The sequence below is a fragment of the Trichechus manatus genome, unplaced genomic scaffold (genome assembly GCF_000243295.1).
Source record: "Trichechus manatus latirostris isolate Lorelei unplaced genomic scaffold, TriManLat1.0 scaffold00011, whole genome shotgun sequence".
NCBI classification, from domain to species: domain Eukaryota; kingdom Metazoa; phylum Chordata; class Mammalia; order Sirenia; family Trichechidae; genus Trichechus; species Trichechus manatus.
In genome coordinates, this window is record NW_004443947.1 from 24762354 (window position 1) to 24781756 (window position 19403).

Here is a 19403-nt window from a genome sequence, read left to right on the forward strand (position 1 = left end):
CCCAAATAAGGGATGAACTGGGGATGTATGTTGGAAGTAGGGCCTACAAGACCTGGAGATTAACTGAAAATTTAACTAGTACAGTAACGACACAAGGTCAACCACTCTTCCCATCAAGATCAATTAATTAATTGCTTTATTAAGAAGTTTAAGAAATTTCCCTTTCTTCATTGGCAAAGATCCAAAGGCCCCGGTGATGTCCACTACAAAAAGTATGTTCTTGCCGCGCAGAGCGCATGCACAAGACCTAGTTTCCCGAGTAAGGGGCCGTGTGACTTTATCCCCCGGGAGGGCAGTGGCGTGGAACTGCAACGTTTCCTGGGCAACGCCATTGTCAGGCGCTGTGGGCGGGAGAAGGGTAACTAAGGACAACTGCCAGAAGAGAACTCCGGAAGAGACGGAGAGTCAGAGAGGAAAATGGGCAACACGTGCTGTGGCCCTGGCCATCGCGGGTGATTCGAGGGCCCAGCGCGAGGCTATAGGCGAGGGCGGGTGGGACCACAGAATGCGCCTGTGATTGGTGGGCTGGGGATACCGGGACGCTTGTGATTGGGTGCGACCAAGACTGTGGGCAGCATTTTGAGCCGCTTAGGGTTCTGGGTAGCAAAAGCCTTGGAAGAGTCTTAACTGAAAGGGGGAGGGGGAAGGTAGCCAACAAACGGCTGAGCTCACAATCCAGGCAGGGACCAGACCGGGCGTCCCCCTCCCCCCATGGAGAGAGCCAGGCCGGAGCCGCCGCCTCAGCCGCGCCAACTGCCGCGGGCGACCCCGCCGCGCCCGTTGCGCCCCGCTCCGCCCCCGCTGCCGGTCGAGGGTACCTCCTTTCGGACAGCAGCCGTCGAGGCCTCTCCGTCGCCGCCCGCCTTGTGTGCCGCTGCCATTGCCACCGTGGCCTCGTCGTGCGGAGAGGCCCCGGCGTCGGGCGCACAGCCTGCAACACCAGCACGGCGGCTGCTGGAGGTGAAACCAGAGCAGGTGCTGCTGCTACCTCAGCCGCGGGACGAAGTCGCTGCTTCGCCCGCGCAGGCGCGATTGCTGCAGCTGAGACCCGAGCTTCTGCCGCTGCAGCAGCCGCCCGCGTCCGAGGGCGCCCCCTGCAGGTCCGAAGTGCACCCGGTGCAGCCCCGAGCGCTGCACGTCAAGGCCGAGAAGCAGGAGCCCGGACCCGGCTTGGAACCGTCGGTGGGGCCTCGGAGGGTCGTCGAGGCGGGACCCAGGCCTTCCCGAGTGGCCAAAGTGGAAGGCCCCGGGTCAGCTCTCAACAGCCGCCGAGGGGACGAGAAGAAGGACAAGTTGGAGACGGAGGAGGTCATGAGAGACGTGGGGAAAGGCGGTGAAGGCAAAAGCCTGGTGACCATTAGAGAAGGAGTCATCAAAACCGAGGAACCCGAGAGATTCCGCGAGGACTGCAGGCTCAGCTCGGAGCCTGCGTCCAATGGCTTGATCCATGGCAGCAAGGAAGTCATCCTGGCCCAGCCAGCCAGTGGCTTTGGGTCGCACCAGCAAGACCTCAGGATCCCTTTGACTCTCCACACCGTCCTCCCTGGGGCTCGGATCCAATTTCAGGGACCTCCACCTTCAGAGCTGATAAGATTGACCAAGGTTCCCCTGACACCAGTGCCTATTAAAATGCAGTCCTTACTGGAGCCTTCTGTAAAAATTGAAACCAAAGATGTCCCGCTCACCGTGCTTCCCTCAGATGCAGGTATTAGACGGCAGGGGAATCTGGTTTTCAAAACCTTGCCTGTCTTGCCCCATAGTTGACATGTCAGCAGTTCAGAAGTCTAAACTAGAAAAATAAAATCATGGAACTGATTCTTTTCAGGGGAAAGGCTGCACAGGTATCACTTCTGATTGACTTGTACGTAGAATACACTAACAAGCTCACCATTCCCAAACGTTGAAAAAATAAGTATTTTTTAAGGCCCAGTAAACGTATAAGATTTAGATCTGACTAATGTTTATGTACAAAAATAGAAATATTCTTGCTAGACAACCCAAAACCCTAGGTTTATATGCTACGAATAATCCACATTAAAAATATTGTCTTAGAGTGGCTTAGTACTTGAATCAAGAAACAGAAAAGTTTATACCAATCATAGGGATTATTTAAAATGAACAGTAAACATTTTTCTAAGAGGAAATAGTGCATGATTAAATTTAACACTTTACTATTTATTCTTTTAAAAGCCAAAGACATATATTGAAAATGAAGATACTATAGAATAAGCTAGAAAATTTTGTTTTTAGAGAAATGACTACAGTTACAGCAGTAACAACTACAAATATTTTATTTCTATCCAGTATTTCCAAATATGTGGTTAGCAAATTCTTATATTATGATTTAGTTCAGATAGAACACAGCACCAATGAATGTCTTAGAAAGTCATATTATACTTCAGTTTATATTTTATTAACTTTTATATTTATTGTTTTTGTTTGTATTTTCTTTTATGATGCTTCCCACTACCTTGCTCTTGTCTTTTGTAGTTTTTAAACTTTATTTTCATTTTCTAAGAGAAAGAAAGGGAATGCTTTCTTAGTACTGCTTATTTCATTCTTTGCATGTTTTGAAAAATTTTATATACCAAAAAAAAAAAAAAAAACCATTGCTGTCGAGTCGATTCCGACCCCTAACTCTAAAATAAACTATAGTAAGTTTATAGATAGTCTTTTTCTGGATGAACTACATAACAGATGTGAATTTAGCTAACTTCCTTGTAATTTCAACTGGCTCTGTGACTCTCAGCAAGTCACTTTTATTATTTTTGTCTTATTTTTCTCCCAACATATTAGTGATGATGACACATCTTGATAAGAGCTTCACCCTCATAGTGAACTACAACTAAGATAGTATATTATAAATATTTTTGCTTGAATGGACACCACCATGGCATGTAAATGAGTTCTGTTAGGCATTTAGGGAGCCCCTACCTAATGCTGGAAACCCTGGTGGCATAGTGGTTAAGAGCTACAGTTGCTAAACCAAAAGGTGGACACTTCGAATCCACCAGTCGCTGCTTGGAAACAATGTGGGGCAGTTCTACTCTGTCCTGTAGGGTCACTATGAGTCAGAATTGAATCAATGGCAGTGGGTTTGGTTTTTTTGGTTTACCTAATGCTAAGGAGCCCTGGTGACTCAGTGCTTAAGCTCTCGGCTGCGAACTGAAAGTTTGGGGGTTTGAACCCATCAGCCACTCCTCGGGAGAAAGATGTGGCAGTCTGCTTCCGTGAAGATTTACAGCCTTGGAAACCCTATGGAGCAGTTGCACTCTGACCTATAGGGTCACTATGAGTTGGAATTGACGGCAATGGTTTTGATTTGCTTTATCTAATTCTAGGATTATAGTCATGAATAAGGAGCCCTAGTGGCGAACTGGTTAAGAGCTTGGCTGCTAACCAAAAGGTTGGCAGTTTGAATCCACAAGCTGCTCCTTGGAAACCCTATGGGGCAGTTCTACTCTGTCCTGTAGGGTCACTATGAGTCAAAATTGACTCAGTGACAATGGGTTTAGTCATGGATAAGTCATAGTTCCTTCCTCCTAGTGATAGAATATTTTTAATGGGAAATAAATAAAATGTTAATTATTTTTAGAGGTATTAATAAAACTCAAAGAAGTAATAAGCCAGCAGTTTACTCTGTCTCCAACTAGCATATTATTCTCTTTGAGGAAAAGGAGAGTCATTCTTAGCTATAGTTTAGAATGCTGAGTTCAGGGGTTATGAGGAATTCTGGAATATTGGCAGTTCTCTGGCTATATTGAACTGTATGTTTTCTCCAGATACGTTAGAAATAAACATAGATGGAGGTGCACTTCACTTTAAAATTGTGTGTGTGTGTGGCACATTAATTTAGTCTCTTAATTTTTGTCATGTAGGAATACCAGATACTCCCTTCAGTAAGGACAGAAATGGTCATGTGAAGCGACCCATGAATGCATTTATGGTTTGGGCAAGGATCCACCGGCCAGCACTAGCCAAAGCTAACCCAGCAGCCAACAATGCAGAAATCAGTGTCCAGCTCGGGTTAGAGTGGAACAAACTTAGTGAAGAACAAAAGAAACCTTATTATGATGAAGCACAAAAGATAAAAGAAAAGCACAGAGAGGAATTTCCTGGTAATCAAACGAAATGAACAAAGCCTTTTTCTAATTTATTTTAAATTAATTTATTTAGGTAAAGATTAGGTTAGGTTGAGATTGAAAGGCAAAAATGCATCATTTTTTCTACTCTGATATGTGCAATAAATATTATAGTAATGATCGAATTGGTACTGGATATAGGTTTCCTTAAATAAAATCAAGCAGTAAACTATCTGGTCTCATATTTATCAACTAATACAAGCCAATGGACGTACAGTTTTACTGTGGTTTTGATTAAATAGATATAGATATAAACTTAATGAAGATAGATAAAGCTCCAGAGTTCTTCCTCAACTATACTTTCTGAGTTTTTGCTTTCAAAGAATTATGGGAACATATCAGGATCTTTCGAATTTTTATTTGGATGACTGGGGAAAGCTGAAATTTATTTCTATGCCATAATTTTGCAAACATACAAGAAAATGAGATGTTAAAATCATAGCAATGGAAAAAATATGTAGTGCGCACTTAAAGATAATGAGAATGCAGGGATTAACATCACACCCCATTCTAATATGGTTATCAGAACATAGTCCTGCCTTCTGATTGATACATTTATCCCCATCTCGATATAGTTTTGAGTGAATCTGATTCCTACCCACCAGTGACGACATTGAGATTCAGCTTGGGTAAATGCACAATGTGTGGCCAACATGACTGTGCATGGTGGGAAAAGAATAATTTTTTTTTCCTGAAATATGAGCAGAGAGATTCTAGGGGAAAGATCAGAGGCAGTGACTACAGAGAACCAGTGATTCTTTTGGTTACACAGTGGCTACAACTGCCATAACCCCATTCTTCTGACCTTGAAAGGAAATTGGGTTATTTGTGGACTTGGAAATTGCCAACTCTAAAAAAAGTGACTTCTTGAGCCAGGCATAAAAATAGTTGTGACTGGTCATTAGTGACCATTACATTGTAAGATATACACAGTTGTATCTTATAGAAAGTGAGGAAACAGGAGATGAATAATGTCTTATGGGGCATTGTTTTATAGGTAGAGCAAAGGCTTTTGGATTCAAGCTCAATGGCTTTAATGTTGATTTTACTACAGATTCAATACGTGTCTTTGAATATAAGAAATTTGACCTTGCTTTTACATTATGGATTTACAGCATTGGCCACGAGTTCAGAGCTATATGGATATGTACGTTAAAATGCACAGTGAAGGAGTCATTCACAGAAATAGTATGATAGAGCTGGAAAATATACCTTAGACAACTTATTTTTTTTTTAAACTTTGAAGTGCTTTGGATTTTAATGTGAAAAGAACTATTTAAAGGGGTCTACACATTTTTATTAAAAATAGTTTATCTTTTTCTGTAGGTTGGGTTTATCAGCCTCGTCCAGGGAAGCGAAAACGCTTCCCTCTAAGTGTTTCCAATGTATTTTCTGGTACCACACAGAATATCATCTCTACAAATCCTACAACAATTTATCCTTATCGCTCACCTACCTACTCGGTGGTTATTCCCAGCCTGCAGAACACCATCACTCATCCAGTTGGTGAGTCGGTTTTATTGTAGATTACTACTTTTTAATGGCTGTGTGAAAAATTTACCTGTTAAGTTGAAATTTTGTTTCCGTTAGGTGTAAGAATTTAAAACAATATTAAGAAAAAAAATCTAGAGAAAGTAAGAAAATTAAATCAGAGAAGGAAAATTTTCAGTAAACATCAAAGCACCTGATTTGGAAGAGTAGGAAACATTCCATGTCTAAAGCTTCAGATCTTTTAAGCAAATCAGGATGAGTCCATAGATTAGGCAGATAATGCAGGAAATGACTGAGTTAATTTAATAGGAAATAGAAGTGTCCTTTTACTATCAGCATAAAAGAATGCCTTGCTAATGGGGTCATGAAGCATCATGTCCTGGAACTTAGTAACGATGACTGATCTGTTAAGACCCTTCCCTTCCTGCTCTAGAAAAACAATGGAAATAATCTATTTTCTACCAAATATTTGTTTGGTTCATTATATTGTCTTTCTCTAAATCTCTTCTCTATTATTAGTTCTTCAAAACATTCCTGTCTGTTGCTTTTAACAGCCCCAAACTGAGAACCTAATATCTTAATAACTTGTTGCAGTGCTATTCATCATTGGTTTGTTCTTTCTGAACCTACCTTAACCATCTGTTAAAAACAAAAACAAAAAACAAACCCATTGCTGTCAATTTTGTCTCATGGTGAACTTATGTGTTACAGAGTAAAACTCCATAGGATTTTCTTGGCTGGAATCTTTACAGAAGCAGATTGCCATGCCTTTCTTCCTTGGCACCGCTGGGTGGGTTCAAACACCAACCTTTAGGTTAGTAGCCGAACACAAACCATTTGCACCACCTAGGGGCCTTAACCATCTCTTAAAACCAAAAACAAACCAAACCTGTTGCTGTTGTGGGTCAATTCTGAATCATAGCGACCCTATAGGACAGAGTAGAAATGCCCCATAGGGGTTCCAGGGAGTGGCTGGTGGATTTGAAGTGCCGACCTTTTGGTTGGCAGCCAAGGTCTTAACCACTACACCAACGTCCTCTTAGGGAGAGCTTTATACATTCACTACTTGCTATCACTTCACCTTAAACTACTGCTCTTTCCAAGTTCCACCTGCTCAGACCCTTCTGATAATAAGACCATTGCTATGTGCTGAGAGGTTTAGATATCTTGGAAATTAACTTATTAGACTCTTATGCATTTTCAGTTCTTTTTTCCATGTATCATTTTAGCAATCAGTAACAGCAAAGCCACATTCAGGATGCCTAGGTTCAAGAGAAAGATGCGGAAAGCAGATCCTGTAGCCTAGTTCTCTCCCAGCAATCAGGGCTCTCACACCTCACTATTTGCTAGTATCTCCTTTAATCCTGTATGTCAACCCAGGCTTAATCGTGTCTTCATTCACTTATTTTTTTTCTGCAGTGTTATGGTTTCTGTTTTTATTATATGTTTCTTCTCTTTATCCGTTTTTCCAAGACCTCCCTTCCATCTGCTTCTTAACACCATTAAATGCTGTATACTTTCTCTTCCCACAACCAGATTTATCAAAGTTCCCTATTTGAGGTCGCTGAGAGTTTTATACAATAATATTAATTTTATGCAATTCTGGGCAAAGATACTGGCTGGGTAGAAACCGGAAGATTTTCTTCTAATGTTGGTGGGGTTCTTGGATCCATGAGTTGTATTTAAGTATGGCAGACATTATAGGAAGCACTTCAGAGCTATACACAACAGGAATCAAATCTAAGGCAAGATAATGATTTTTAGTTTATTTGTAATATCCCTTATTTTTGGTGCTATAAAGATTCTTTCTTGGATCTCAAATGATAAACAGAGCTCATTATCTTATAAGCATAATTTGGGAATGATTTTCCCAGATATATATCTGATAATTAATGATGAGGTTGATCTGCTGCTGTGCTGCCCAGTCATACAACTTTGAACAAACCTGTAGTTTGTTCTTATCAGCTTGGCCTTTATTACTCAGAGGAGCTGGTATCACATCCAAATTTGGAAATTTCACTATATGTTCCATATTCTAAATCATTTATAAAACTGTTAAGTAAGAACAAATTATAGCACAAATCCCTAAGAATTTATACTTCTAATCTATTATTATCTGTAGATGTGAATTTTGATACCTTCCCTTTTTTGTTTCTTTCAACTAATTTTAAGTTATATTCTAATATGAACTTATGGTAATTTTGTTTTTCAAGCATATTTGCTTTTTTCCATGGAAGAAAGATATCAAGTTAGGTATGATTTTTCTCTTACAGAAACAATTTGCTCTTTTTTTCTGGCAAGTTTTGTTCACTAATATGATATTGTATAGATTTCACCAGCTTTTAAGGTGTAGAAAATAAACTCACCAAGTTAAAGTTCCCGAGGTCACCACTTCCAATAGATGGGTGTTATGTTGACTTTCTAAAAGTGCTGTGGTGGAGGCCACTTGTGCCTACCTTATCCAGTAGTGTCTCAGTTCTACCTTTGAGTTTCTCTACAATTCTTAGGTGAACGTCACCTAGCCCTAGGGATCTATTTATATTCATTTTGTCAATTTGGACTAGAACATTCTGTGAACTTTGCATTATCATAGTTCATCTAATACTCTTAGCCTATCTGATATGGAAATTAATTAGGGTTCAGAAATCTTAAGATCTTCTTTAGTAGGAAAGGGTTTATTGAGTCTCTCTGTTCTCTTTTCAGTTTGCCTTTTATACTGTAATGACTAAATAACTCCACTGATTCTCTTCTTGCTTTAAAAGTTTTTAAAGAGTCAATTAGTATTGACTTTGGGGTCTCTCAGATGTGGCTCCTTCAGTTTTCTTTTGGACTGCCTAATTTTTGTTTGCATTTGACTTACCACACTTGGGCTTCTTTGTTCTACACATTTGGACAAGCTTTTTATTTTAAAAAAGATGCCCTTCCCTTTTGGGCTGTCTTTGATTTGGCCAGTTAAGCATAGCAACTTTCTGATTTTAAGGTACATTGTTTTCTCCTAGGTTTTTAGTATTATATAAACAACCTTCATTTTTCTATGAACTTTTTATTTTAGTTATTCCTATCAGCCTTTTTTTCCTAGACAATATCTATATTTTTAAAAATTGAATAACCCAAGGGTGAATTTTTCGCCTTTTCTCATTAGTCAGAATCTTAAATTTAAATGTGTTGGGATCACTATTATGTAATATTTCACACATAGATACATGAATTTTCTAGTAGTCTTTCTCCATTGACTCTCAAGCAAGCTCATTTCATTTTACTTTGTATTCTTCTAGACCTGTTTGTTCTAGTAAGCAATCATTTGTCTTACTCCAGATCATCCCATCACATTTTTATCCCATTAAGATATTCAGTCAATGCGTTTGAAACCTGCAATGTAATTTGGTAATCGCCTTCATTTTGGAGAAATTTTCCATCTTAGATGTCTATTCAGTCTACAATAAATTTCAGTGCCATATTTGCCCCCCACTACCTAATGTTTAAAGTGCTAAAAAGCAAACGTGTCACCTTGAAGACTAAGGTGTGCCTGACCCAAGCCATGGTGTTTTCAATTGCCTCATATGCATGTGAAAGCCAGACAATGAATAAGGAGGACCAGAGAAGAATTGATGCCTTTGTATTACGGTGTTGGTGAAGAATATTGAATATACCATGGACTGCCAAAAGAATGAACAAATGTATCTTGGAAGAAGTACAGCCAGAATGCTCCTTAGAAGCAAGGATGGCAAGACTACGTCTCACATGCTTTGGACATGTTATCTGGAAGGATCAGTCCCTGGAGAAGGACATCATGCTTGGTAAAGCAGAGGGTCAGCGAAAAAGAAGGAAGATCCTCAAAGAGATGGATTGACACGGTGGTCGCAACAATGGGCTCAAGCATAACAATTGTGAGGATGGCGCAGGACCGGGCAATGTTTCGTTCTGTTGAACAAAGGTTGCTATGAGTTGGAACCAACTTGATGGCACCTGACAACGTGGTGTTTATTAACTGCCTATTAGGGGTCAAACTCTGTTCTAGGTACAGAATACATAGAAGTTTTTATGGTCTCTGCCATCAAAGAGCTCATAAAGTAGTTGTAGAAATGACAGATACAAATACAACTAATTTTACTATTTCTTCGATAGACTCTGTAGTACCTTTCTTGGCTGGTATTATTTTTATGTTCAGTACATTATGTTTACTCTGTCTCTCATATATAATGGCACAGTTCTTCTCCTGCTTCTAGTTTCTAAAAGAGCTTATTGCATGGTATTTCTTTCTTTAGGTATCTTTCTTTTATCAAGTGTCTTTGATGCCAGTTATGCCAGCACCATCATTTTATGTTACGTGTTCAAATTCATTTATTCTATATTAAAGATTTCTGGAACTTTGTAGAAGATATATTTATTTTAGCATGGCTTTTAAATGTCATTTTGTACATCTGTGAATTTTTCTGCTACATTATTTTCTTGTCTACATTTTATTTCTCAAGTCTGAAACTGGTTTTCCTTATGACATCTCGAATCAGCTGGCATCTTTCACTCTTCTGAATTCATACATTTGCTCTAAAATTTTAACTTAAAAAATATTTACCACTATTTTAATTTTTTGGTAGTAGACATATGGTGCCATTTTTGTTTATCCACCTCTTTTTGCTTAAAACAAAACAAAAACCTTCATGATTCTGATACTGTTATAATCTAAAATCTTGGCTCTGACTTAAGGTCCATTCTGGCACAGTGTTGTAAGAAATACAAATCTGTCTTGAAAATTCCTTGAAAAGTGATATAGCTCTTTATTGTAGATTTCCTTGAGGCTTTAGGGAAGGAAGAATCACATAGTTCAACACATAGTAAGCCTTCTTGGGGCTCCTCATTACCTTTATCTCCCCCCAAAGTCCCACTTATCTTAGCAGTTGCCTAAATATTCTTCCCAATTCTCCATTCCCATTTGTCTCTATGTCCTCTGTCAGCGTTTCTCTTACTCTTTTTCTTTCTTTTCACTTTCTCTCTCTGCCTCTGTTTTTCTTTCCTCAGCCACATACTCATCCTCCTCTTCCTTCTTACTACTTCCACACGGTTTTTCCTTGTAGAGAAATTTGGTCTGTTCTCAGTTTCTGCTGTTCATGCCTTCACTGATCATCCTAGTCACACAACAGAAACCTGGTTGTACCCTTTGTCCATTCAGTACATGCAGTGAATTCTTCTTCTTTGGAAGTAGGTGTCAGGAAATTTACAGGAATTATTTTAAACTACTTATAATTTTTCTTTTGTCCCATTCATGCTGTACTATAAATCTAAAAGTCTTCTCTTTACCTCATGTAATAATTAGATAATGCTAGCTGCTTTAATAATCTCAAAAGGTCAACAGTTCGAATCCACCAGGCACTCCTTGGAAAGCTGTGGGGCAGTTCTACTCTGTCCTATAGGGTTGCTATGATTTGGAATTGACTCAACAGCAATGGGATTTCTTTGTTTGTTTGTTTTAATAAGCTCTAAACATAATGGTTTAAACAAAATTTATGTTCATTTTTTACCCATGTAAAGTCTAAAATGGGTATTTCTGCTGGTAGATGGCTCTCTCTCAAGAGGTGAATCATGGACCTAGGCTGCTTCTACCCTATGGCTTTGCCATCTTCAATGTGTGGCATTCAGGGCCACTTTACTAGTGTGCATGAACCTGCAGAATGGGAAGATCGTATGTAAGAGTTTTCTGTGGGCTGGTCCTATAACTGGTGCACATCATTTCTACTTATAGTCTATTGGGTAGCCATATGGCCACTCCTAACTGCAAAGGAGACTGGAAAATGTAATCTCTCTGTGTACTAGAAGAAGAGGAAGCGAGTGATTGACTAGTCTCTACCATACCTTTTGTATAGTTTGATGTATCAGAGATCTTCCTTTTTCACAAGTCTTCCCTATTCAGTATATCAAAGATGGCTAGACATTGTGGACTTTAACCTTCTGTTTAGCAACCTCAATTCTGATATTTAGAACATCTTCTGTATACTTCCATATAACATCTATGTTTCTGATGTTTGTCCTCAGACGAAAACAGTGCGTGTTACATGTGCGTTGCTTAACGAATATTTGTTAAATTAATAAGATTATCACCCCATATCTCATTGGCACCCCTTACTTTATAGGAATATCTTTGGTATAAAATGGTGTTTGGTATCAGCTAAAAGATGAGTACCTTCCTTCTTTAGTAACTGAACTTTACCTAGAGCTCTGTATGGCTCCTGGAGCTTATGTTTCCTTTGCCTAGAAAGAACTGTACTTGTTTAGTGAGAACTAAGAGCTTCTTGTACTGACTGTAGGAAAAAGAAATCTGCATTAGAGCTAGATTTTAGAAGTAGATGTCTTTAGTGTATTACAGTAGTAATTCATTTAAAACTTCGAGAGCTTTTACAAATCAGTCTGGCTTCATAGTTGTTTAAAGGAGGTTTAGATCTCCTTATACTAGTTTAGTGGTCAAAGTACTATCAGCTATAGGTGCATTCATTAGATCCTTCTTTCATCTGTTTGTACCTTTCTTAGCTAACTATCATTAATTAGGTTCTGTTCTAGATACTGGGGATACAAACATGAATAAAACAGTTCCCTGTTCTCAAGCTCCCAGTTTGGTGATTGTGGTGGGGGCACTAGACATGCAAATAATTACAAAGATTTACACTATTTCATGATAAGTGATAGACTTACAAGGTACTGAGGGAACATCGAGGAGAGAAATTACCTTGTGCTTGATCAATCAGGAAAGACCAGTGTCTTAGTCATCTAGTGCTGCTGTAACAGAAATACCATGAGTGGATGGCTTTAACAAAGAGAGATTTATTCTCTCATAGTCCAGTAGGCTACAAGTCCAAATTCAGGGCATCAGCTCCAGGCAAAGGCTTTCTCACTCTATAGGCTCTGGGAGAAGGTCCTGGTGATGCTTCAGTCTTCCCTTGGTCTGGGAGCATCTCAGCACAGGAACCTCAGGTCCAAAGGACGCAGTCTGCTCCCGGCACTGCTTTCTTGGTGGTGTGAGGTTCCCATGTGTCTTTGCTCACTTCTCTCTTTTATATCTCAAAAGAGATTGGATTAAGACACTATCTAATCCTGTAAACCTCATCGGTATAACCTCATCACGGTGATAGAATTTACAACACATAAGGAGATCACATACAACCTCATCATAGTGACAGAGTTTACAACACATAAGGAAATCACATCAGATTACACAATCATACAATACTGGGAATCATGACCCAGCCAAGTTGACAGATATTTTTTGGGGACACAATTCAATCCATGACAACCAGATTAGGGTTTGTGTCTTACAGATGGGAGGGCTAGTCCATGTAACCCCATTAACTGAGAGTCAAGACAGCTTCATTTAGACTGGACTTCTCTGTTGCCTCGACTTCATTGGGTAGAGGCCACCTGGAGACAGATGGATATGTCCCTTAATGCCCTACTTCCAGGTTTAAGAGGGGCATTATCTGCCTTATCTGAAGAAAGGGAAGGAGGAGAAAGTCTAACCTGGGTAAGGCTGAGAGAAGACCCCCATTTCTTTCAGCTTCTAACAGGGATATTTCTAACCACAGTTCTAGGACTGTATCTTCTTTATTAACAGAATCCTCATTCCATTAGAATAAACTAGATTATGGCTCTATTTTTACAGCTTCTATCTGTACTTCTTTGGAAGAGTTTAGTTAAATTTAGGCTAGGTGTGTCATTTGGATAACTCAATCAGCAGTCCTCTCTCCTTCAGGAACAGAAAGATCAAACACGTAATTTTTTCACCTACCTTTAAAAATTGTGCCACATCCAGAACATAATTCTAACTCACAAAAAAAAGACCAGATTTACTGGCCTAAAGGAGACTGGAGAAACCCCGAGAGTATGGCCCCCAGACACCCTTTTAGCACAGTGGTGAAGTTATCTCCGAGATTCATGGTTCAGCCTGGGAGTGGACAGCCCCATAAAACCAAATGAGACTAACGAGGTACAGTAGTCTAGTGACAAGGGCCAGAAGGCAGAAGGGGACAAGGAAGCTGGTGATAGGGAACCCAAAATTGAGTAAGGATATTGTTGATGTGTTGTGAGATTGTTAACCATTGTCATAGGGCAACAGTTGTAGTAACTGTTGAATGAGAAACTATTTTGTTCTGTAAGCCTTCATCTTAAGTGAGAATAGCAGCACAACTGGAAGAGCGTAGTCAATGTCACTGAACTGTGCATGTAGAAATTTTTGAAATGGTGTATCTTTGGCTATGTGTATTTTCACCAAAAAAAAAAAAAGAAGGTTGAGAAGTTAGAGGGTTGACATGTTGTGGGATTGTTAACCAATATCATAAAACAATATGTGTAGTACTGTTTCATGAGAAACTATTTGTTCTGTAAGCCTTCACCTGAAGTACAATAAAAAAAAACACACACACACACACACAAAAAATTGTGCCACATCAATCATGTCCTGCTGCAGTTGTATTCCTTTCATATCTGTCACAAATTGTTGACATGTGACAAGTCCAATTCTTACTTGGGTCTCCTTGTATATTCACATTGAATGCAACAGAGTGAAATAATTTTGTCGACTGTTTATTTGTTTTCTTCAATTAAAAAATTAAATGTCATTTGTAATTTACTTCAATATAAAGAACTATACAAAAGAAAAGAAAAATGACCTATACCACTACCGAGAAACCCCCATTAGTATTAAAAATAAAATTAATGTCTTTAGATAATAGAATATCGTCTAACGTATAAAATGAAAATCTAGCTTTTCTTAGTGCCCCATTGCCCTGTCCCTCCTCCCAGATGACCACTCCTTAAAAGTAACCACTGCAGTAGTTTCATATTACTGTATTTCTTTTAGAAATATATGTATACACACACGCACATACGTATTAGCATTCTAGCATTTGCGTATTTGTTCTTTTAGTCAATCAACCAGTCAATAATTTTATTCATATATTTATTTATCTAAAGAATATTTATTGAGGGCCTATTTTGTACAATCTGCTTACATAAAGATTTACAGCCTTGGAAACCCTATAGGGCAGTTCCACTCTGTCATATAGAGTTGCTATGAGTCATAATCGACTTGGTGTCAATAGGGATTTTGTGCTAGGCAGAATTTTGTGCCCTGGAAATGTATCAGTGAACAAAACGTGGCACCCGTGGCACTTGCAGTCTAGTTGGGAAAGAGAGACAAAAAATGTAAATAAATATGTAAATAGGATAACCTCAGTTTGTTAAAAATGCTGTAAGGGAGATAGAGTAATTGTAGTGATGCTATTAGTTAAGGTGGTTAGTGGAAACCTCTGGTTGTAGTTTATTAAATCCTACTGAAAAAAGAAAAACATGAGGTGACTCAATTAATGCTTGACCTCTGCTATCTTTATTTCTAAAGGTGAAGCCCCACCTGCCATCCAGCTGCCCACACCTACAGTCCAGCGCCCAAGCCCCATCACACTCTTCCAGCCCAGTGTCTCCAGTACTGCCCAGGTGGCTGTCCAGGCTCCAAGTCTGCCCCTCTGTCCAGCAGTCCCACCCCAGCGCTTTGCTGGGCCCTCCCAAACGGACACTCATCGGCTGCATTCTGGAACCAGTCATTCTGTGAAGAGACCCACCCCTGTCTCTCTAGAGAGTACCAACAGGATTCCAACTAGTGCAAGTACTGCCCATGCCAGATTTGCAACTTCTACCATCCAACCTCCCAAGGAGTATCCCAGTGTTTCGACTTGTCCCAGAAATGCTCCAATCCCCCAGGCTCCTCCCATTCCACACTCACATGTCTACCAGCCCCCTCCCCTGGGCCATCCAGCCACACTGTTCGGGACACCACCGCGGTTCTCTTTTCATCACCCCTACTTCTTACCTGGACCTCACTACTTCCCATCAAGGTAAATGAACAATTTTTTTCCTTTCACCTAGAAATACTAGTATGAATTTATATTTCTGAAGGCATCTCTTTGTTACTGAAAAGAGGGCTTTTCAGTAAAATTTAGATTAGAAGCTGAATAGGAGCCAAGCAGTTAACATAAATAGATGAAGTGAGTCAGGTGAGGACTGTGAGGAGCTAGAGAGAGTGCATGCCCCATCTAATGAGGGCAACTGCTACTCAGCTCCAGGCATCTGTGGCCACGTGACAATACAGGCTCAAATGTTGTCAAATCTGATTTTTCATGATAAACGGCCGTAAAGGACGTTGAGCTCATTTACTCAAGTCTCCTTATTGCATCGAGCTGTGCTTCTCAAGCTTTAATGTGTATGTGAATCACCTAGGATATTGTTAAAATGCAGATTCTGATTCAGTAGGTCTATACTGGGGTATAGCAGCCCTGATAGTCTGCGTTTCTAACACACTCCCAAGTGATGCCAATTCTGCTGGTCTGTGGACCACACTTTGAATAGCAAGGGTATACAGGAGGACACTTGGTCTAAGAGAGGCTAAACAACTTGCTCAAAGTTGTTCTCCCTCTCAGTACCCTTTGTACCAGACCAGAAAATTTCCCATTTAAATTATCAATAAAGGAATTGATTTTCATAGGGAAGTATCTAGGGAAAACAAATTTGTCACTTTTCATTTTACAGGGTTAGCATTTAACTTGCAAGTATTTTGATAGAGTGGTATTGATCTCAACTTTTCAATTGCTGTTAAATATGTAGACAGAGATGGTCTCTGTTGAGATTGGAGTGTTAAGTGTACAACACCAATTCTTCTACTGTTACTTATTTGTAAAGTAAAACTACTCCTCCCCACTTAGTATAACCACTTCTCAAAAGTGAACTTTTGAGTTATACATTATGTTGCTTCAATTCATAGTGAGATTTCAAGTCCTTAGCTCATAGTTGGAAGAAAGTGGAACCTAGGGGAACAGGTTAGGAAAAAGGGAGATTCTGCTATCCAGGGTTTGTTTTGTTTTGTTTTCCCCGTTGGCTCTATTTATCTTTAGCAGCTTTCAGAAGTCTTTTAGTTCAAGGCATCAAACCTCAAAGACTCCTAAAGCCAGGGACTGATAATCTATCCTCACTACTATCTGCTAGGATCTTGAATTTTACAGGAATTTTGGGAAATTTTACAAAGTGCTTTCTAGATATAAGAAGAGTGCTAAGAACACAGATGGAATTTAATAAATGAGTAGGCTTGAGAAGACTTAACCTTAGCTAGAACCTTGAGGTCTACAAACTAAAATTGCAAAAATTTTGTTACCTATGTAACATAAAATTCATTTTGCAATACAGGGAAGGACTTAGACAGTATTTACCCTCAGGAAAGGAGAGAAAAAGAGGCAGCTAGAATGAACTTGTCCTACAATTTCACTCTACTTGTTCGAGTTTTGTTTATTATTATTTTTTAGCATTTTGAGAGCTAAACATTTTTACATGTAATTCTCGTAACAATCCTGTGATTGGGGTATATTACTCCCAGTTTTCCGGATAAAGAAATTAAAACTCAGATGTAAATAGCTTTGCCAAGGTCATACAACTAGCAAATGGCAGAGCCAGTAGTCAAATTTAGATTTGTCTGTCTGATTTTCAATTCCATGTTTGTTTTTTCACTACATCAGTAAGACTTCTCAATATAATGGCTCCTGTTGATTGACATCTGTTAGTTGCTAGCAGAGAAACATATGGAAAATATGTACTTTTGAATGGAAAACTCATGTAGTCAAGTGGACTTTTGGGCAGGTAATATCTCCTTATATATTACACAGATTAAATCACAGGAAGTCTATCTTCCTTACTCATGACAGGCTTATGGGATATGGCTGTTAATGTATAAATCATCTGACACTTTAAAGAACATTTTAAAAGGAAACACTTGAAAGCAAGTCCTTAAGAGGCAGAGATTATATCTTTTTCTTTAATGCCCTTATTGTTCTGCCGTCCCATCACTTCTGACTCATAGCAACCCTATGCACAACAGAACAAAACACTGCCTAGTCCTGTTGTTATGCTTGAACCCATGGTTGCAGCCACCGTGTCATTTCATCTCGTTGAGGGTCTTCCTCTTTTTCGTTGACCCTCCACTTTACCAAGCATGATGTCCTTCTCTAGGGATTGATCCCTCCTGATAACATGTCCAAAGTATGTGAGACGAAGTCTCGCCATCCTTGCTTCTAAGGAGCATTCTGGCTGTACTTCTTCCAAGACAGGTGTGTTCATTCTTTTGGCAGTCCATGGTATATTCAATATTCTTCGCCAACACCATAATTGAGAGGCATCAACTCTTCTTCGATCTGCCGTATTCATCATCCAGCTTTCACATGCACGTGAGGCAATTGAAAACACCATGGCTTGGGTCAGGCACACCTTAGTCCTTAAAGTGACATCTTCGCTTTTTAACAATTCAAAGAGGTCTTTTGCAGCAAATTTGCCCAATGCAATGCGTTGTTTGATTTCTTGACTGCTGTTTTATGGATGTTGATTGTGGATCCAAGTAAAATGAAGTCCTCGACAACTTCAGTATTTTCTCCATACCATTAATGCTAATCAATAATGCTATTGGAGGAACCAAATGAAGTGAACAGCTGAGAATAAATAGTATTATACAGAATTTTATTTAAGAATGGCAAAGTAGTATGTCAGCTATAAACGTTATAAACGTTAAGTTACATGGAGTCTTCCAAAACAGAAAGCCAGTCTTATAAATAATACTATTGTTCCATTGCTTCTACCTGTATGTATCTGGTGATCATTCCCCCAGGGAAATGAATAACGATTATTTAGATATATTTCAATAAAATTCAGCCTGGCTAAATGACAAAATTAATTAAATAAATCCTCAATTTTTCTGTTGCCGCTTCTCTCAACTGATAATGGACTCTTCTCTAAAAAGTATTTATTACCCAATCTACTCCATATGTATATGGAATTATTTAATGATTTCAGTACCATAATTGTAATGGACATCTAATATACTTTTTTTCTCCCTTTTTGCCAAACAGTTCGTTTTGCCCCTGTGTATCTAGAGTAAAAATCAAGGCAGTTAGACAGTTTAATCAAGGAGTTATTTTATAAAATAGACAGACACTCAGAAGTGCTGATCCCTAGCTCTGAGGACTAACATCTTGTTGCATTCATATCTTAAGCATCTTCATACTGTGCTTATTAAAACTCTCTCTTTCTGTGTACATTAATTTATTAGATTTATTCTTATTTTCTTCCCCCCTTCATCCTCCTCTTTCTTCTTGTTACAGTATATTTATAGTTTCACATTCATAGGAGATCTCTAGAGTCTTCATTCTGTTGACCATTGTGTCAACATTTCTAAAGAGCATTCTGGCTATATTTCTTCCAAGGCATATTTGTTCGTCCTTCTGGCAGTCCATGGTATATTCAGTATTCTTCGCCAATACCATAATTCAAACGCATCAATTTTTCGGGCTTCCTTATTCATTGTCCAGCTTTCACATGCATATGAAGCAATTGAAAATGTCATGGCTTGGGTCAGGTGCACCTTACTCCTCAAAGTGACATCTTTGCTTTTTATCAATTTAAAGAGGTCTTTTGCAGCAAATTTGCCCAGTGTAATATGTCAGTTGATTTCTTGACTGCTGCTTCCATGGGCATTGATTGTGGATCCAGGTAAAATGAAACCCTTCACAACTTTTTTTATTTTATTTTTTTAATTGTACTTCAGGTGAAGGTTTACAAAACAAATAGTTTCTCATACAGTAGTACACATATTGTTTTATGACTTTGGTTAACAACCCCACGACATGTCAACCTTCTTCCTTCTCGACCTTTTTTTTTTTGGTGAAAATATACATAGCCAAAGATACACCATTTCAAAAA

The 19403-nt window shown here is 39.1% G+C and overlaps 1 protein-coding gene across 2 annotated transcripts in view; it reads left to right on the top strand.

The window, feature by feature from the left end:
- The first annotated feature begins 711 nt into the window (after positions 1-711).
- Positions 712-19403, top strand: part of SOX30 (SRY-box transcription factor 30) — a 36185-nt gene continuing 17493 nt past the window's right edge. Inside the window, exons 1-4 of one of the 2 annotated variants that reach the window (XM_004371257.2) lie at positions 712-1705; positions 3879-4118; positions 5469-5648; positions 15013-15505. In XM_004371257.2, the coding sequence (XP_004371314.1) occupies positions 712-1705; positions 3879-4118; positions 5469-5648; positions 15013-15505 (1907 nt within the window). The remainder of the gene's footprint in view (positions 1706-3878; positions 4119-5468; positions 5649-15012; positions 15506-19403) is intronic. The other variant, XM_004371258.2, reaches the window with a different exon arrangement.